The 17305-nt window shown below is 43.8% G+C and overlaps 1 protein-coding gene across 5 annotated transcripts in view; it reads right to left on the reverse strand.

Moving 5' to 3' along the window:
* acot7 (acyl-CoA thioesterase 7) overlaps positions 1-17305 on the reverse strand; it is a 72275-nt gene that overhangs the window by 32507 nt on the left and 22463 nt on the right. For 4 of the 5 annotated variants that reach the window (XM_039008437.1, XM_039008434.1, XM_039008436.1 and 1 more), the window contains 5 exons: positions 15140-15305; positions 3750-3841; positions 3525-3639; positions 2764-2778; positions 2500-2586 (listed from right to left, as the gene is read on the reverse strand). In XM_039008437.1, coding sequence (XP_038864365.1) covers positions 2500-2586; positions 2764-2778; positions 3525-3639; positions 3750-3841; positions 15140-15305 — 475 coding nt within the window. The remainder of the gene's footprint in view (positions 1-2499; positions 2587-2763; positions 2779-3524; positions 3640-3749; positions 3842-15139; positions 15306-17305) is intronic. The other variant, XM_039008438.1, reaches the window with a different exon arrangement.

The following is a 17305-nucleotide window of genomic DNA, read 5'->3' on the forward strand; positions in this document are numbered from 1 at the left end:
AACAGTGTCACGATACTAGAAATGGCTTCAAAGTTTCAGGGGGATATGGAGAGCAAAAAGGAGGGACAAACAAGGCTTGGATATATGTGTTTTGATCAACAGTGATCACCAACAGTGATTTGACCAACAAATAAATACATAGATATTATTGTTTATTTACATTCTGAACATTTAAGAGACACTTTTATAACAGACAGACTGACTCTAGCACTCAAGACAAGCCAAGGCTGGTGTTAAGTTGATTAACACTTACAGTAAATGACAGTTTGTGTGTGTGTGTGTGTGTGTGTGTGTGTGTGTGTGTGTGTGCACCCGTCATGTTGGTGATGAGTCAGGTCAATGTGTTTTGTTAGTTTCTGTATCAGCTTGAATTGAAGCAGAATTGAATTGATTGATTGATAAGCACACACACCCACACAAATATATATACACACACACACCATGGCCCCGTAGGACAGCAGGACTACATCTGATTGATGAATGCTACAACATGCCAAACAATTCTGAAATTAAACAAAACCTTCGAATCACCCATGTTTTTTTCCATTCATTTGTCTATTGTTTAATCAGACTGCCATGATCTCAAAGCCTGTGGCAGTCAACAGCTGTTTCCATGGAAACACGTGTAAAGCTTCCTAACACAAGGAGAGAGATAGTGAGAGAGAGAAAGAGAATGAATGATGGTTGCCAGGGAGAGATATCCTCTTTCTTTCCTCTCACACCAGCTGAGTTAGCCCTCAAGGATTTGAAAGCATTGGATTGGTCTGAGCATGGGCTAGAGAGGAAATGTTCACCTTCTTTACACCAGTCCATCTCTTTTAAACCTCTGAGGTTGGGAGTGAATGGATACACACTTTGGCGAAACAGAGAAAGGGAATTCAGCAGCACTAGTGTGGGGAGTCCAGGCTATGGACTGCAGATGGGAGTTGTTCTTAAGCACAGGATCAGCTTCCCCTACCCAATTCTTAACTTAATCCATTAGCTGATCTAAGATCAGCATCTAGGTGTAGGGGCAGTGTCCGCCTACTCAGAAAAACCTTTTGATGAGGCACTTGTCCTTGACCATGTAAACTGTGGCTGTGACATCCAGTTTGGCTGTGAGGAATAGACAGTCACGGCTCCCTGGGCTGGCCTAGTTTGAAGGACTTCTGAAGTCCAGACTCCACTCTGTCATGGATGGACCCCTTAGGCCCCCCTCTCACTGCCTGAGAGCCTTGTGCTCCCCATCCATCTATTCACTTTCACTGAAATCAATGGTGATTCATCTGCCCTGGACTCCTCCTGAGTCATTAGAAATCAGTCATTAAAGATGCTGCGCAATCAATTTTTTTTTTTTAGATAGTTAATTTAAACTGTGTTTTTAATGGTTTATTTTGTTCAGAAAGCAACAAGATTCTTCAGACAAAAACACATCCGCACACACACACACCACACACACACACTGCATTCCAAGGCTTTCCCAGCACATGTACTAACTTTAAAACTGCATCAGCTTCAACCACTGTACTATTAAACCCTGCAGGCAAGCTTATTGGTATTCCCAACAACACTCCATAGGACCATCCCCGTCTAGCATGGAAATCCTGCCAGAGATACGATGAAAGAGAAAACCTTCATTATATGAAAAGAGGGAGGGAGAGAGGGGTAAAATGGCCCCGATGACTTTAGCTGTGTATGATGAGCGATCGATAACTGGCGGCCTGGGAACCTCATGTGATGTGCTCATTACCACAAGAATGGCCATCGGAGAGAAATACAGATCAGCGCACGGGAAAAGTTCTGTGTTCTGTGTTTACCTTCTACAGATGGCCGGAGATGGTGTTGAATATCAGATTTTACAGATACTGAGCAAAAAAAAAACAACCTGCATTCACTTGCAGTCCTTTGAAGTTTCAATCTCTTTAAGCAGCAGCAGATTTGAAAAGGTCTGACTGATAGTCAACGTGACACAGTGATAATGTGTCAGGTCAATGTTGTTGTTGTGCGACAATATTACATTTCCGTATTCATTTGCATTGATCGCTACAGAGGGAACGAAGAAATAAACAGAAAGGAGGAGAGAGAAAGAGACATGGGAAGAGAGGAAAGGATAGATAACAGCAGAGAGAAGAGAGAGAGAGAGAGAGAGCAGAGACGTGGGGGCAGAGGGGGGGGGGGGACACAGTTAAGAGGCTGATGTGAAATGTCTGACTTTTTAATTTGGACCCACTGAGGAATGTGTCCAATTAAGAGGCAAATGAGGAACAAGCGGCGGCGTCCATTTAGAATGCAGTTTGTGCCCTTTTCATGCTTCCCTCCTCGCTCACATGGAGTGGCTCATTAAGGACGCTATGCAGAGAATGCTGCTGAGGATGCTAGCACTGTCGTGATTACATAAGACATCCTGGCTAGATGCTGCTGCCTCTGTCTCTCCCTTCCTTATTCTCTATCCGGAATTTACAAACCCTTTAAAACTCTGTTGAATGACACACACACTAGTGATTGAGCGGATTTACTCACCTCCATGTACGAAGCCATGCAGCGTGCAGTCTGAAGGCCCCACCAGATGGATCAGACTGGACTGGCTAAAGCCGACCGTATAGGGCTCTGCAACGCACACGCACAGAAAAAAAAAGTTGAAATATAAGTATTGAGACAGTTAAATGGCCTCAGTATTACTAAAATAACCAGGAATACTTTGCGAAGCATTCAAGGATGGAACAATTCCATCCATCCGTCTGTGCTGACATACATGCAGTCTTTTGAAAATCCATACAGACATACCTTTTGTTGTTCTGTCTGTGCAGCAGGTCAAACGAACCAGGAAAATCAAAATTAAATGGAGAAAGAAAAACAACATGCTATTTTACCCACTATTTTACTGTCAGATCAGCTATTCACCAGTAATACACACACTATTGAAATTATACCATACTTTGTACTACTTCGGTTTAAGCTGGCACTTCAACTGATCTTTACTTATTTACTAGGGCAAGAGTGATTTATGTGATGAAATGTATACTTTCTGGTGCCTACATCAAATACAACTGGTAACTACTTTGTGACGAGAGAGGCAGAAGCACCATGGCCAAACCTACTGAGCCATCACACTTTTACATTCATTTAGTTTACAACTAGGGGGAATTCAAACATGGTTCTCAAACAGAGCAATTTCACATTTTTGTCATTGAGTAGATGCTCTTATCCAGAGCAACTTACAGGCGCAATTAGGGCCTTGCTCAAGGACACATCCACAGATTTTCACCTAGTGGGCTTGGTGGTTCAAACCAGCAACCTTTGCATGTGTCCCTTTTTACTAACCCAAAGCTCTTAACCCCTAGGCTAAACAGACTTTCTTCTAATGGGTGATATCTATGCTACTGCTCCAATTTAGACACAGGGTGTGTGCCCTCTATCTAATTCTATCTTTGCCATTATGGCAAATGTGCCCTCTATCCAACCCTTAGGGTTTAGATCGTATGGAGGAGATAAATCCCATAAGTCCTAGAGGTCAGAGGTCAGCAATAGGGGTAAGTGGTGTTTACCTGGGGCAGACACAGGCATGAGCAGCTCTCCGTTCCTCTCCTTCGTCTCCAGTCTTTCCATCTTCTGAGCTTCGTAGCGCTTCTTCCCCTCCTCCTCCTGCCCCGGGCTGGCATACTAGAAGGGACACACGCACGGTAACCATCATGTACATGTAAGGGAAATGCTAAACTAACCATAGGTCAGTGTCTAGGGTCAACTTCATCCTTCTCTGTGCATTGACCTACCTTGATGGGAGGCACCTCTGTGACATTGTTCACGTTTTCCAGAGAGAAGGGGACATACCAGAGCGCAGCCCGGTTGGTCATCTTCGTAGCCCCTGTGAAAGTGAACATGAGTTTACTATGACATAGCATTTCATGCCCTCCCAGTTCTTCAAACATCTGCAGCGAGTGAAAGGTACAATCAGCAATTTGACATTATCAAACACAATATCAACAATAAGACTAAAATCTGCCAAGACAGCCTATTGCCTCTTTTCAATTAGCGCCCTCCTTTTGGAAGGAACTGTTAGTGATTTGTTTGTCAATGTTGATATCTGTAAGCAGGAAGTCACCCCGCTGTGTGTGAGGATGTCATATTGCTGAGTCCACTTTTAAAAATAGCAAGGACATGCCGCAACAAACATATAGGGATATGATAGAAATAACGAGCGTGTCACGGCCATCGTAAGGAGGAGACCAAGGCACAGCGTGATAAGTGTACATTGTTCTTTAATTATAGAACGAACACTGAACAAAACGAACAAAATAACAAAACGAACCGTGAAGCTAATATGGCTAGTGCAGACAGGCAACTAAACATAGAATAAGAACCCACAAAACAAAAAGGGAAAATGGCAACCTAAATATGATCCCCAATCAGAGACAATGATAAACAGCTGGCTCTGATTGGGAACCAATTCAGGCCACCATAGACATACATATGCCTAGACTTACAAACACCCCTAGACATACAAAAACCCTAGACAATACAAAACAAGCATACCCACCCTCGTCACACCCTGACCTAACCAAAATAATAAAGAAAACATAGATAACTAAGGTCAGGGCGTGACAGAGAGACTCCTTCAAATGATATGACATCTATGAATTCAGTGTTTGACTGCTAGTAAAGGCTAGCACTACAGCAAACTTTTTGGGGGTGTAATTTTTACCCCCTTCTTCTCCCCAATTTCATGATTACAATTTTGTCTCATCCGTGCAACTCCCCAACGGGCTCAGGAGAGGCGAAGGTCGAGTCATGCTACCTCCGAAGCATGACCCGCCAAGCAGCGCTTCTTAACATCCGCCAGCTGCACCAATGTGTCGGAGAAAACACGGTTCAACTGACCACTGAAGTCAGCCTGCACGTTCCCGACCTGCCACGAGCAGTCGCTAGAGCACGATGAGCCAAGTAAAGCCCCCCCCGGCCAAACCCTCCCCTAACACAGACGACGCTTGGCCAATTGTGCACTGCCCGATGGGAGTTGTGACACAGCCTGGGATTGAAACCCAGGCTGTAGTGACGCCGCAGCACTGCGATGCAGTGCCTTAGAGCGCTGCGCCACTCGAGAGGCCCACTACAGCAACCTTTGTAAATTCTTTGGCTGAATGTCAGTTTCCTTCCCTTTCCTGGTATTTTTGCAGAGTAAACAAATGTGGCATTTGTTGAAAGTGAGACAACACTTGTATTCTTTCAAAACACGAACAGAGGAAATCTGAGACTCTGCAGAAACCTTGTTTCATCCCTTGTTACATCCCAAATATGACCAAACCCTATTTGACCTGCACAGCCAGGGTCCCCAAATCCCATTGGTTAAAATTAAACCAGCGAGAAATGAATGAGAAAGTTAAGTGCGTCGATCTCTCAAGTGTCTCGAAAACAAAAATATTCAGGTATCAAATTGCACCGCTTCCCGTCGTCAGGCTGTGGCGTTGTCATGGCGATATCAGCTCCTTCTTGACGAGGTATTTTCAGTTCGCTAACTAACTGCGAGTGTGTTTTGTGTGTGTGTGTGTGTGTGTGGGGGTTGACTTTTTGTTGTACACAACGGATGCACAGAGGAAATTGTAGGTGAGGTATGCAAAGATCAAGAAATCCCACTCTTCATATCACATCGCTCCTGGCCATGCAACCTAATTAACTCAGGTCGGTATTCAATCCGATCAGGGAACTCATATGCAGAGTGCAACAGAAGAGCAGAATGTCTTTTGGATTATTAACATTATGATTGATTACCTTTATATGTAGCACTTTGAGAGTAATGTTTGAAAAGCGCTTTACCCATAAAGTTGATCATTATCCTTGCTGCGTTATCAGGGGCAAGTGCACACCTGTGCCATAAAAACCAGGACCTCTTAGCAGAAGCAGTAGTACATTGACATACAGGGAGGCTTCATTATTATCACCCAGACTGTTGTGATGACGACCTCCCAATTGCATAACGATGTCATATCTAGGACTGTTCATGTGATCTGTCTAGATATAGACAGCATAGATATGAACTGTGCTGCACATTGTGCACCACATCACACTGAAACAAATTATGTTCTACTAATTCCCATCATCTTATATACTGAACAAAAATATAAACGCAACATGTAAAGGTCCCATGCTTCACGAGCTGAAATAAAAGATCCCTGAAATTTTCCATACGCACAAAGAGCGTATTTCTCTATCAAATGTTGTGCACAAATTTGTTTACATCCCTGGTAGTGAGCATTTCTCATTTGCCACGATAATCCATCCACCTGGCAGGTGTGGCATATCAAAAAGCTAACCTTGTGCTGGGGAAAATAAAAGGCCACTCTAAAATTAGCAGTTTTGTCACACTACACAATGCCACAGATGTCTCAAGTTTTGAGGGAGTGTGCAATTGGCATGCTGACTGCAGGAATGTCCACCAGAGCTGTTGCCAGAGAATTTAATGTTAATTTCTCTATCATAAGCCGCCACCAATGTTATTTTAGAGAATTTGGCAGTACGTCCAATCGTCCTCACAACCATAGATTTTCCCTGACACCCAAATGGTGGTGGGGTTATGGTATGGGCAGGCATAAGCTACAGACAATGAACACAATTGCATTTTATTGATGGCATTTTGAATGCATAGAGATACCAAGACCAGATCCTGAGGCCCATTGCCGTGCCATTCATCCCCCACCATCCCCTCATGTTCAGTGGTGTAAAAATACTTGAAAGTACTACTTAGTAGTTTTTTTGGGGTATCTGTACTTTACTTTACTATTTATCTGTGTAACCACACCAGCCCAGGACCTCCACATCCGGTTTCTTCATCTGGAGGATCGTCTGATACCAACCAGCCACCTGGATAGCTGATGAAACTGTGGGTTTGCACAAACGAAGAATTTCTGCACAAACTGTCAGAAACCGTCTCAGGGAAGCTCATCTGTGTGCTCGTCGTCCTCATCAGGGTCTTGACCTGACTACAGTTTGTCGCCGTAACAGACTTCAGTGGGCAAATGCTCACCTTCGATGGCCACTGGCACGCTGTAGAAGTGTGCTCTTCAAGGATAAATCCCGGTTTCAACTGTACCGGGCAGATGGCAGACAGCATGTATGGCGTCGTGTGCCCCATGGTGGTGGGGTTATGGTACGGGCAGGCATAAGCTACAGACAATGAACACAATTGCATTTTATCGATGGCATTTTGAATGCATAGAGATACCATGACCAGATCCTGAGGCCCATTGTCGTGCCATTCATCCCCCACCATCACCTCATGTTCAGTGGTGTAAAAATACTTGAAAGTACTACTTAGTAGTTTTTTGGGGGTATCTGTACTTTATACTTTACTATTTATCTGTTTGACAACTTTTATTTTTACTTCACTTACATTCCTAAAGAAAATGATGTACTTTTTACTCTATACATTTTCCCTGACACCCAAAAGTACTCGTTACATTTTGAATGCTTAGCTGGACGGGAAAATGGTCTAATTCACACACTTATAACACACAACATAACATCCCTGATTATCCTTACTGCCTCTGTTCTGGCGAACTAACTAAACACTTGCTTAATTTATAAATGATGTCTGAGTGTTGGCGTGTGCCCCTGGCTATCCATAAATTAAAACAAGAACATTGTGCCGTATGGTTTGATTAATATAATGAATTAGAAATTATTTATACTTTTACTTCTACTTTTGATACTTAAGTATATTTTAGCAATTACATTTACTTTTGATACTTAAGTAGATTTAAAACCAAATACTTTTACTCAAGTAGGATTGTACTGGGCAACTTTCACTTTTACTTGAGTCATTTTCTATTAAGGTATCTTTACTTTTATGTATGACAATAGGGTACTTTTTCCACCACTGCTCATGTTTCAGCATGATAATGCACAGCCCCATGTCACAAGGATCTGTACACAATTCCTGGAAGCTGAAAATGTCCCAGTTCTTCCATGGCCTGCATACTCACCAGACATGTCACCCATTGAGCATGTTTGGGATGCTCTGGATCCATGTGTACGACAGCGTGTTCCACTTCCCACAATATCCAACAACTTTGCACAAGCCTTGAAGAGGAGTGGGACAACATTCACAGGCCACAATCAACATGCCTGATCAACGTTATGCGAAGGAAATGTGTCGCGCTGTATGAGGCAAATAATAGTCACACCATATACGGACTAGTTTTCTGATCTACACCCCTACCCTTTTTTTAAAGGTATCTGTGACCAACAGATGCATATCTGTATTCCCAGTCATGTGAATTTATTTCAATTGACCGATTTCCTTATATGAACTGTAACTCAGTAAAATCTTTGAAATTGTTGGATATTGCATTTATATTTTTGTTCTGTGTCACAATAATATCCTCTGTCACCATTGTGTTCCTTACTCCTTGAACACACCGACAGCGTCATTGTGTTATGGTACACCAAAAGTACATTCATTTCCAATGGAATGCTACGTTTGCCTTGCAGCCTTGCGTTGCAGAGGCAGTTGCAGTGTGTTCTGTGTGTTGCATACGTTATCTAACTATGCGTCAAACGTTATGCGTAGACGGTTTGACAGAAATGGTAGCAGAAGGTGAATGTTGAACTTTTGTTGATGCTGCGTACCATTTTGCGCAATGACGCTACCGGTGTGATCGAGGCGTTAGGCTGTTTAAGACAGAGTAACCGAAAGTTTGCAAGTTCGAATCCCTGAGCTGACAAGGTACAAATCTGTCGTTCTGCCCCTGAACAAGGCAGTTAACCCACTGTTCCTAGGCCGTCATTGAAAATAAGAATTTGTTCTTAACTGACTTGCCTAGTTAAATAAAGGTAAAATAAAAATAAATAGACCAATGATGTATATAAACCCTGGATTGTTGTCGCTATGTATTGACCATTGAGAGGCTTTGAAGCCACCGGTCGACCATATTGGCACTCCCCAGTAGGAGCAGTCCTCCATAGGAATGAATAGAACTCTACAGTATAAAAAAAAAAAAAAAATGTTTCAAAGACAAAATTACATGTATTTAAGTATTTCTTTGTTTTAGTGGGGACAATAACACTAATAAGCTCCAAAAAATATACTTAAATGAAAAATGTTATTCTTATATTTAGTTCACACAATCTCATTTAAAGTATGCGTTTAAGGTGCCTGTAATATAAAAATGTGGCAAAAAATGAATGTAGACATTAATAAATGCCTTTCTATAGCTTTTAAAATATGTTTTACACTGGTGGGGATGCCAAGATGGAGGCAGGGTGGCTTTAACACAGCTCTCCCTATCAGTCATCTAGTGTATATATACATCTTTGGTTTAGACAGGCAGCCTAATTATGATGTTTTTTTTCACTAAAAGGTCTTTTGACCAATCAGATCAGCTCTGAAAAAGATCTGATGTGAAAAGATCAAATGTGATTGGTCAAAATACCAATTAGTGGAAAAATATCAGAATTGGGCTGCCTGTCTAAACAGAGACTTAGTAGCTGACAATGGAACAAGCATCACACACATTATTACATGCTGTACGTAGACTTGGTCGGCACACCACATAGTAGTAGGCTGTAAAAACATAGCGCAGCTTCTGAATGGAAGAGGAATTGTGACAAGAAAGACCGCATTTGGGATTTGCATTCACGCCCAAGTTATAGCTGTGAAGACAGATGGCGTTGCCATGCCAACCATGCGCAGAATCGGGCACGCTTCACCCGGCCTCGTTTGCTCACTGCTCTCTACCACCCAGGAAGTCCCTCACATATGAGGAAGCAGAGGTTTATTTACATATCCTCAGCTCACCAAGACTGACACTAGGCTATAAATAGCTCTACTGGACCTCAAATGTAGGGGAGAGGGTGGGAGGGGAAGGGACGAGGGAAGAATCCGAATGAAAGCGATTCCCACTCCAATTCATGACCTTTCGAACTGATGGGGAGAGGAGTGCAATGCTATCAGATCACTGGCTCAGAATTTGAAATGGATAATATTGCATAAGTGAATGTTTGATATGGCGTCGTAGTCTTGACGGGCCTATTGCAACCATCGATGGCCACCAGAATATCGCCAGCTGATCGCTCGTTCAACCATCAATACACGCTAAATTCGCCAGCACAGTTGATCTCAAAATGCAACCATTATTGGTCACCTCATTACCGCTCCCTAAAAGCTCATTTCAGTGTTACCTTAGTCCTGCTTGCTACCAAAGTCATTCAAATCCTTGGAATAAACAAACTCTTCTTTGTTTTTGTTTTGGAGGACTGAAGGGGAAGAGATGTTTAAATTTTGCTAAATCTAAGAAGAAGAGAAATTTGCTCCCCGACTGGCCTAATTCAAACTACATTTGTATGTGGAGTTCTTAGGTGAGGAGACTATCCTTGACTAGTCTGAAGCACAAAGTACATTCACATCCCCTTCCCTAGTCAATCCTTCATCCCATTCTTGGGAATTCTCCAAGGGAAGTCTTCCATTCCTAGTGACTTTAAACACTCCGAATCCAAACCCCAGAAGAGATGGCCCCAAGATCATTCTTTCTATCCCTCCCATCCCAAAATAATCCATATTTCAGAACAATGTGTTCCAAGTACAAAGACAGGACAGCAGAGATTGTTTAACACTTGATCCGATGCTCAAAACCACAGACTTTCCATAGAAGTGAGCCAAGCTAAAACCAATGCAGAACTGCCGGCCTGCTGAACAGAACAGAGGGGAAGATAGACTATAAATATACTTTAGGGCAGGATTAAATCTAGTCATCATACAGTGTACTTTAAACTAAAGTAACGGTTTTTTGAATGGAGTAAACATTTGCTTATTTGATTGATGCTCAATGATTCACACAACAATGTATTTCTCAGAGCACAAGAGGAATTGTGTTTAGTCTTATTGTCTGAGAATTTAGCCCAAAATCCTATAGAGTTGGTAGTGGATAGGCTACATCTGATGTGAAAACTTCAGTGAGTAGTAGAGTAAATCTCTGCTCTCTATGGATGACTGAGATGTGACTGTTTACATGCGAGACAATTATGCTCAATTGTGTGTGTGTGTGTGTGTGTTTGATGTTGATGATAATGTGTTTTCCTGTGTTCCAAATACGCCATATATTGTTGTTGTGGATGAAGGCCAGAGGGAGGTGCTCATTTTGGAAGTGGGTTGCTCATTTGATTGTTACATGGAGCAGGCCTTTGCTGAAAGGCTTCTTAAATACCAGCCCCTCTATCACGCTTGGACAGCCTTGGATATACTTGCAAGTTGGTGGCACTGATATTTGGCAGTCTTGGCCACGTACATAGGCTTACGGTACGTGGCCTTCAGATTGCCGGCCTGTCTAAGACAAAAGCAAAGCAACTGGCAAGGTACTTCTCTGTTTCAGCCATTATGGGCAGCCTAGCTGTGTGGAGAAAGTGTTTTTTTGTATCCTTAAGTGTCCTTGTATTCAATACCTTTGACGTGTTTAAATCTTTCTTGATGTAATGTGATTTGTGGATTCAAGTAAAGTATTTAAAATGTGTGTGTGTGTGTGTGTGTGTGTGTGTGTGTGTGTGTGTGTGTGTGTGTGTGTGTGGATGGTCCGCCCTGCGGGGAAAATCATCACGGCTTGTGCACACAGTACCCAGAGTTCCCCTGGGGGAGTGTGAGTGAGGCCACGCTGACGAGATGCACACTGACTGCTTGTGAGGAACCTGGGAGCCCGGTCATGTGACCACACAAACACGCACACACACCCACACCCCTCACACAGTACATATACGTATGTACCAACACACACACATTTATATTAACACACGTGCAGACATACACATACACACACACACGCTCACACACCACATACACACACCAGCAAAAACACTCACACTCACACACACATTTACATTAACACACACAACCCAGTACCCAGCCGTCCATCCGTCACCCAGGGAAGAAGAGTATAGAGGCTAGTTTTCTATGAATATACAAAACCATCAAACCCTTACCACAACACGTCTATCAGTGAATAGGACTGTGGAATTATAACTGGTCTGTACAAGGTAGACGAGTAGGCTTGGGAGGCTATGGTCAAAAAAGAGGCACAAGAGGGCGAAATCTCAAATGTCACTTGGTGAAAACAGACATAGATGTAAAAGCGATAAAGAGGCAAGTGTGTGTCCACAGAAGCCCTGGTACACACACACACACACACACACACACACACACACACACACACTCACACACGGCGTCTGTAGCCGACTGGGCCGCTGTTTGTGACGCCTGACACTGAGTGGAAAGGACAGAAGCAAATAATGTCTGCTCCCGTTAGCTTCTCTTCCCCTAGGGCCTGCAGGAGCCTTTAAAGGGCCAAACACTGACACAGCACACACACAGTGGCACACATACACAAACACACAAATTAACACACATGCATACATACATGCACACACACACACAAACATACACACCTATATACATACACACACATGCACACACACACGCACACACACACACACACACACACACACACACACACACACACACACACACACACACACACACACACACACACACACACACACACACACACACACAGGGAGAATATGTCCCATGCCAAAAGGGAGAAACCCTGCTATCCTAAACATTGCTAGCATTTGTTTGTGTTCAGAATGTCATACTTCTATACTATTTAGTGGACGAAGTGAGTAGGATACAGAATGAATGGAAATGAACAAGAGCCATCTTGTTAAAATGCCCACTCCAGTCCATTGTATTTCATAGGACAGACCTAATAGACTTCCCCCATGGCTAGTTATAGTCCGTCCCCTCAGGAAGGACCCTGACTGAAGGGTGTCTTTGGCTGTGCCTGTGTGGAGCAGCATCAGCAGCATCAGCTAGCTCCTCTCTCTCCACCTGTCATCCTCATCGCTCTGCCCCCGCGTCTCCCAACCTGCTCCTGCCACACGGAGAAACATTGTTGCTGTGGCAACGGCCGCCTGGGGGATCACACTTTTGTTTCCTCTTCTCATCCCCCTCTCTCTTGCTCTCTCTCTCATCCCCCCTTTCTCTCTCTCTCTCACTCTCAATCATCTCGATTTTCTCTCTCTCTCTCTCTCATCCCCCTTTCTCTCTCTCTCTCTCTCTCACCCCCCTTTCTCTCTCTCGCTCTCATCCCCCTTTCTCTCACTCTCTCATCTCCCCTTTCTCTCTCTCTCTCGCTCTCTTTCCTCTGATCCATTATTGATCTTAAAGGTAGACTCAGTGAAATGACACCTCAGATATTGAGATGAGTGAGATGCAAGACTTCACTCTCACACAGTCACACACAGTATCTGCGCATGTGCACAGGTTCACTTCAGGCTGTACACAGCGTGGTACCCAGGGTACCAAAACAGCGGAGAATTTGAGCCTCGCGCTTCAACGCTCTTAGTTGTTGCGGAAATTGACCCAATATGCTGTTTACTTTTTGCATCTGCCTCATTTCGCTGAGTCTACTTTTAACTAAAACACACAAATGTACATTATCTTAGCTTAGCATGCTAGTGGGAATGTCCATTGTATTCACTGTGGCGATGCTAGGATCCAAACAAAACACACCAACATTCATAACATACATGACTATTCTGTGTGTTTACTTCAAAGAGAATTAATGGCCACAGCCTTTTTTGGCCAAGATGCGCATTGGATTGTCTCCTGCTGCTTTCCGTTGAGGTCACAGATATGATCAGAGTACTGCTCGGACAGTCATTCGCAGCATTGTCATGTCAGCTGACATTTCAGGGTCAGAAGAGCATGTCAGGCCGTGCCACTGTGCTTTTCGCTCCCTTCATCCACGGGGAGTCTGTCTGTGTGTGTGTGTGTGTGTGTGTGTGTGTGTGTGTGTGTGTGTGTGTGTGTGTGTGTGTGTGTGTGTGTGTGTGTGTGTGTGTGTGTGTGTGTGTGTGTGCCTGAATCATAAGTGTGTGTGTGTGTTTTAGCCGTGTGTGTACCTTCCAATATCCAACCTCTAACAGGAGTCTATATTTGTATATTTGTGGATATACAGCTAATGTATATATACAGCTAATGTGGGTATACAGCTAATGTGGATATACAGCTAATGTGGATATACAGCTAATGTGGGTATACAGCTAATGTGGATATACAGCTAATGTGGGTATACAGCTAATGTGGGTATATAGCTAATGTGGATATGCAGCTAATGTGGCTATACAGCTAATGTGGCTATACAGCTAATGTGGATATACAGCTAATGTGGGTATACAGCTAATGTGGATATACAGCTAATGTGGATATACAGCTAATGTGGGTATACAGCTAATGTGGATATACAGCTAATGTGGATATACAGCTAATGTGGATATACAGCTAATGTGGATATACAGCTAATGTGGATATACAGCTAATGTGGCTATACAGCTAATGTGGGTATACAGCTAATGTGGGTATACAGCTAATGTGGATATGCAGCTAATGTGGCTATACAGCTAATGTGGCTATACAGCTAATGTGGCTATACAGCTAATGTGGCTATACAGCTAATGTGGATATACAGCTAATGTGGATATACAGCTAATGTCCCAATACATAGTAGCTAGTCCACACATAATGCAAAATCATGAATTGGGGACCAGGCAGGGGACTGATGTGTGCAGCTCATTGAGGAGTAACCATGAGATACGAAGACGATAACTGCACTCACACCATTGGAGCAACAACATATCAAGTTAAATAGCTACACCAAAATGTCAACACCAAGTCTTTCCATTCTCAAGCATTTGATTGTACTGTACAGACGATGTCAGCGAGGTACCATTATTCTGGTACAAAACCAAACCATTCAAGACTAAGCACATATATGTCATCATAGAAGTAAACTGTCAATGGAAGCAACATTAATGTCAAGCTCTCATTTTGGGCCCAAGAGTACACAATAGGAAGCATTTTCTTTGTTCTTTGACTTACGCTGTGCTGCCCCATAGTGACCGACCACCGCCAAACACAATGAGGTCATTCGTTAACCCACCCAGAGCCGATTCCAAAGTACAATATTTGGCTAATTGGTCGTCCAAAGGTGTTGTGGCCAGCCACACTCTCAGACAGCAAGTGTTACATTTGAATATCCGATGACATTCATCGATATGAAGGAGGGCACACTTGACGTTATTATTGGAAGAGGTACGCATAATGGACTGTCGCTATGGTTACCTGTGAGGATGTTCTCTGACATCACGTGGACCTGCACCTCCACGGAGTGTTTGGAGGCGTAGGTGATCTCGGCGCTGACATGAGCCACCTCCCCGATGAACATGGGGTACAGGAAGTCGGTACGCTCCACACGAGCCAGCTGCGCTGCGCAGCGATCCTGAGAGAGCTAGAGAGAGAGAGAGCGGGAGAGAGAGAGATGCAATTCAGTCTAGGTTATTTCCAGCTTTGACAATGGCCAAACATTTCACATCATCTAGGGTAGATATGATCCTTCACAACCCGTGACAATAGCTACTATATATAATTATTTATGGCCTGACAAAAAAATTACACACAAACAATGTCTTAACACCGACAGTTGTCTTTCATGGTTATATGTTTGGTTGTCTATGTAAAGAGCAAATGGTGTCTATACCCATTCAAGACATCCATGCAGACGTTCTCAGCCCTGGAGAGCCACCTAGTGGATTGTATAAATATGACAAGGTACTGGGAACGGCTATTTGTGTCCAGTCAATGTTTATTACAATCTCTACTACAACGACCAGATACTGACTATCTGCCCAAAACCAGGTAGGTTTACTGACATAACTATTTGAATAGAATTTGATCATTCGTCCTCCTTGTTTTCCTATTGACAAACCAAAGACCTTCATTCAATTCCACTTTTCAAATTGAACTGTATCTCCAAGTAGCACTCCCTAGCCTTCTACCCTCTCCTTTTCCCTTTGCCTTTCACCATTCAACAACACAAATCTGTCAGGGATCAAGACGTCTTTGCTCTCTCAGATACCAACCAAACCTGTTTTACAGGATACTCCAACCTAAGCAAAAGCCAGCACAAGAACAAGGCCACATCCGAAGCCGCATCCAAGGCCACACCCAATGCCACATCCAAGGCCATATCCAAGGCCACATCTGGACCGGACAAGAGTTGTTATGAGCAGATTTATGGACAAACCTCCAATAATGTAAATTCAGCAAAAAAAGAAACGTCCTCTCACTGTCAACTGCGTTTATTTTCAGCAAACTTAACATGTGTAAACATTTGTATGAACATAACAAGATTCCACAACTGAGACATAAACTGAACAAGTTCCACAGACATGTGACTAACAGGAATAGAATAATGTGTCCCTGAACAAAGGGGGGGTCAAAATCAAAAGTAACAGTCAGTATCTGGTGTGGCCACCAGCTGCATTAAGTACTGCAGTGCATCTCCTCCTCATGGACTGCACCAGATTTGCTAGTTCTTGCTGTGACATGTTACCCCACAGTTCCACCAAGGCACCTGTAAGTTCCCGGACATTTCTGGGGGGAATGGCCCTAGCCCTCACCCTCCGATCCAACAGGTCCCAGACGTGCTCAATGGGATTGAGATCCGGGCTCTTCGCTGGCCATGGCAAAACACTAACATTCCGAAATCACGCACAGAACGAGCGGCATTGTCATGCTGGAGGGTCATGTCAGGATGAGCCTGCAGGAAGGGTACCACATGAGGGAGGAGGATGTCTTTCCTGTAACGCACAGCGTTGAGATTGCCTGCAATGACAACAAGCTCAGTCCGATGATGCTGTGACACACCGCCCCAGACCATGACGGATCCTCCACCTCTAAATCGATCCCGCTCCAGAGTACAGGCCTCGGTGTAACGCTCATTTCTTCGACGATAAACGCGAATCCGAACATCACCTCTGGTGAAACAAAACCGCGACTCGTCAGTGAAGAGCACTTTTTGCCAGTCCTGTCTGGTCCAGCGACGTTGGGTTTGTGCCCATAGGTGACGTTGTTGCCGGTGATGTCTGGTGAGGACCTGCCTTACAACAGGCCTACAAGCTCTCAGTCCAGCCTCTCTCAGCCTATTGCGGACAGTCTGAGCACTGATGGAGGGATTGTGCGTTCCTGGTGTAACTCGGGCAGTTGTTGTTGCCATCCTGTACCTGTCCCGCAAGTGTGATGTTCAGATGTACCGATCCTGTGCAGGTGTTGTTACACGTGGTCTGCCACTGCGAGGACGATCAGCTGTCCGTTCTGTCTCCCTGTAGCGCTGTCTTAGGAGTCTCACAGTACGGACATTGCAATTTATTGCCCTGGCCACATCTGCAGTCCTCATGCCTCCTTACAGCATGCCTAAGGCATGTTCACGCAGATGAGCAGGGACCCTGG

The sequence above is a fragment of the Salvelinus namaycush genome, chromosome 14 (genome assembly GCF_016432855.1).
Source record: "Salvelinus namaycush isolate Seneca chromosome 14, SaNama_1.0, whole genome shotgun sequence".
Taxonomy (NCBI): domain Eukaryota; kingdom Metazoa; phylum Chordata; class Actinopteri; order Salmoniformes; family Salmonidae; genus Salvelinus; species Salvelinus namaycush.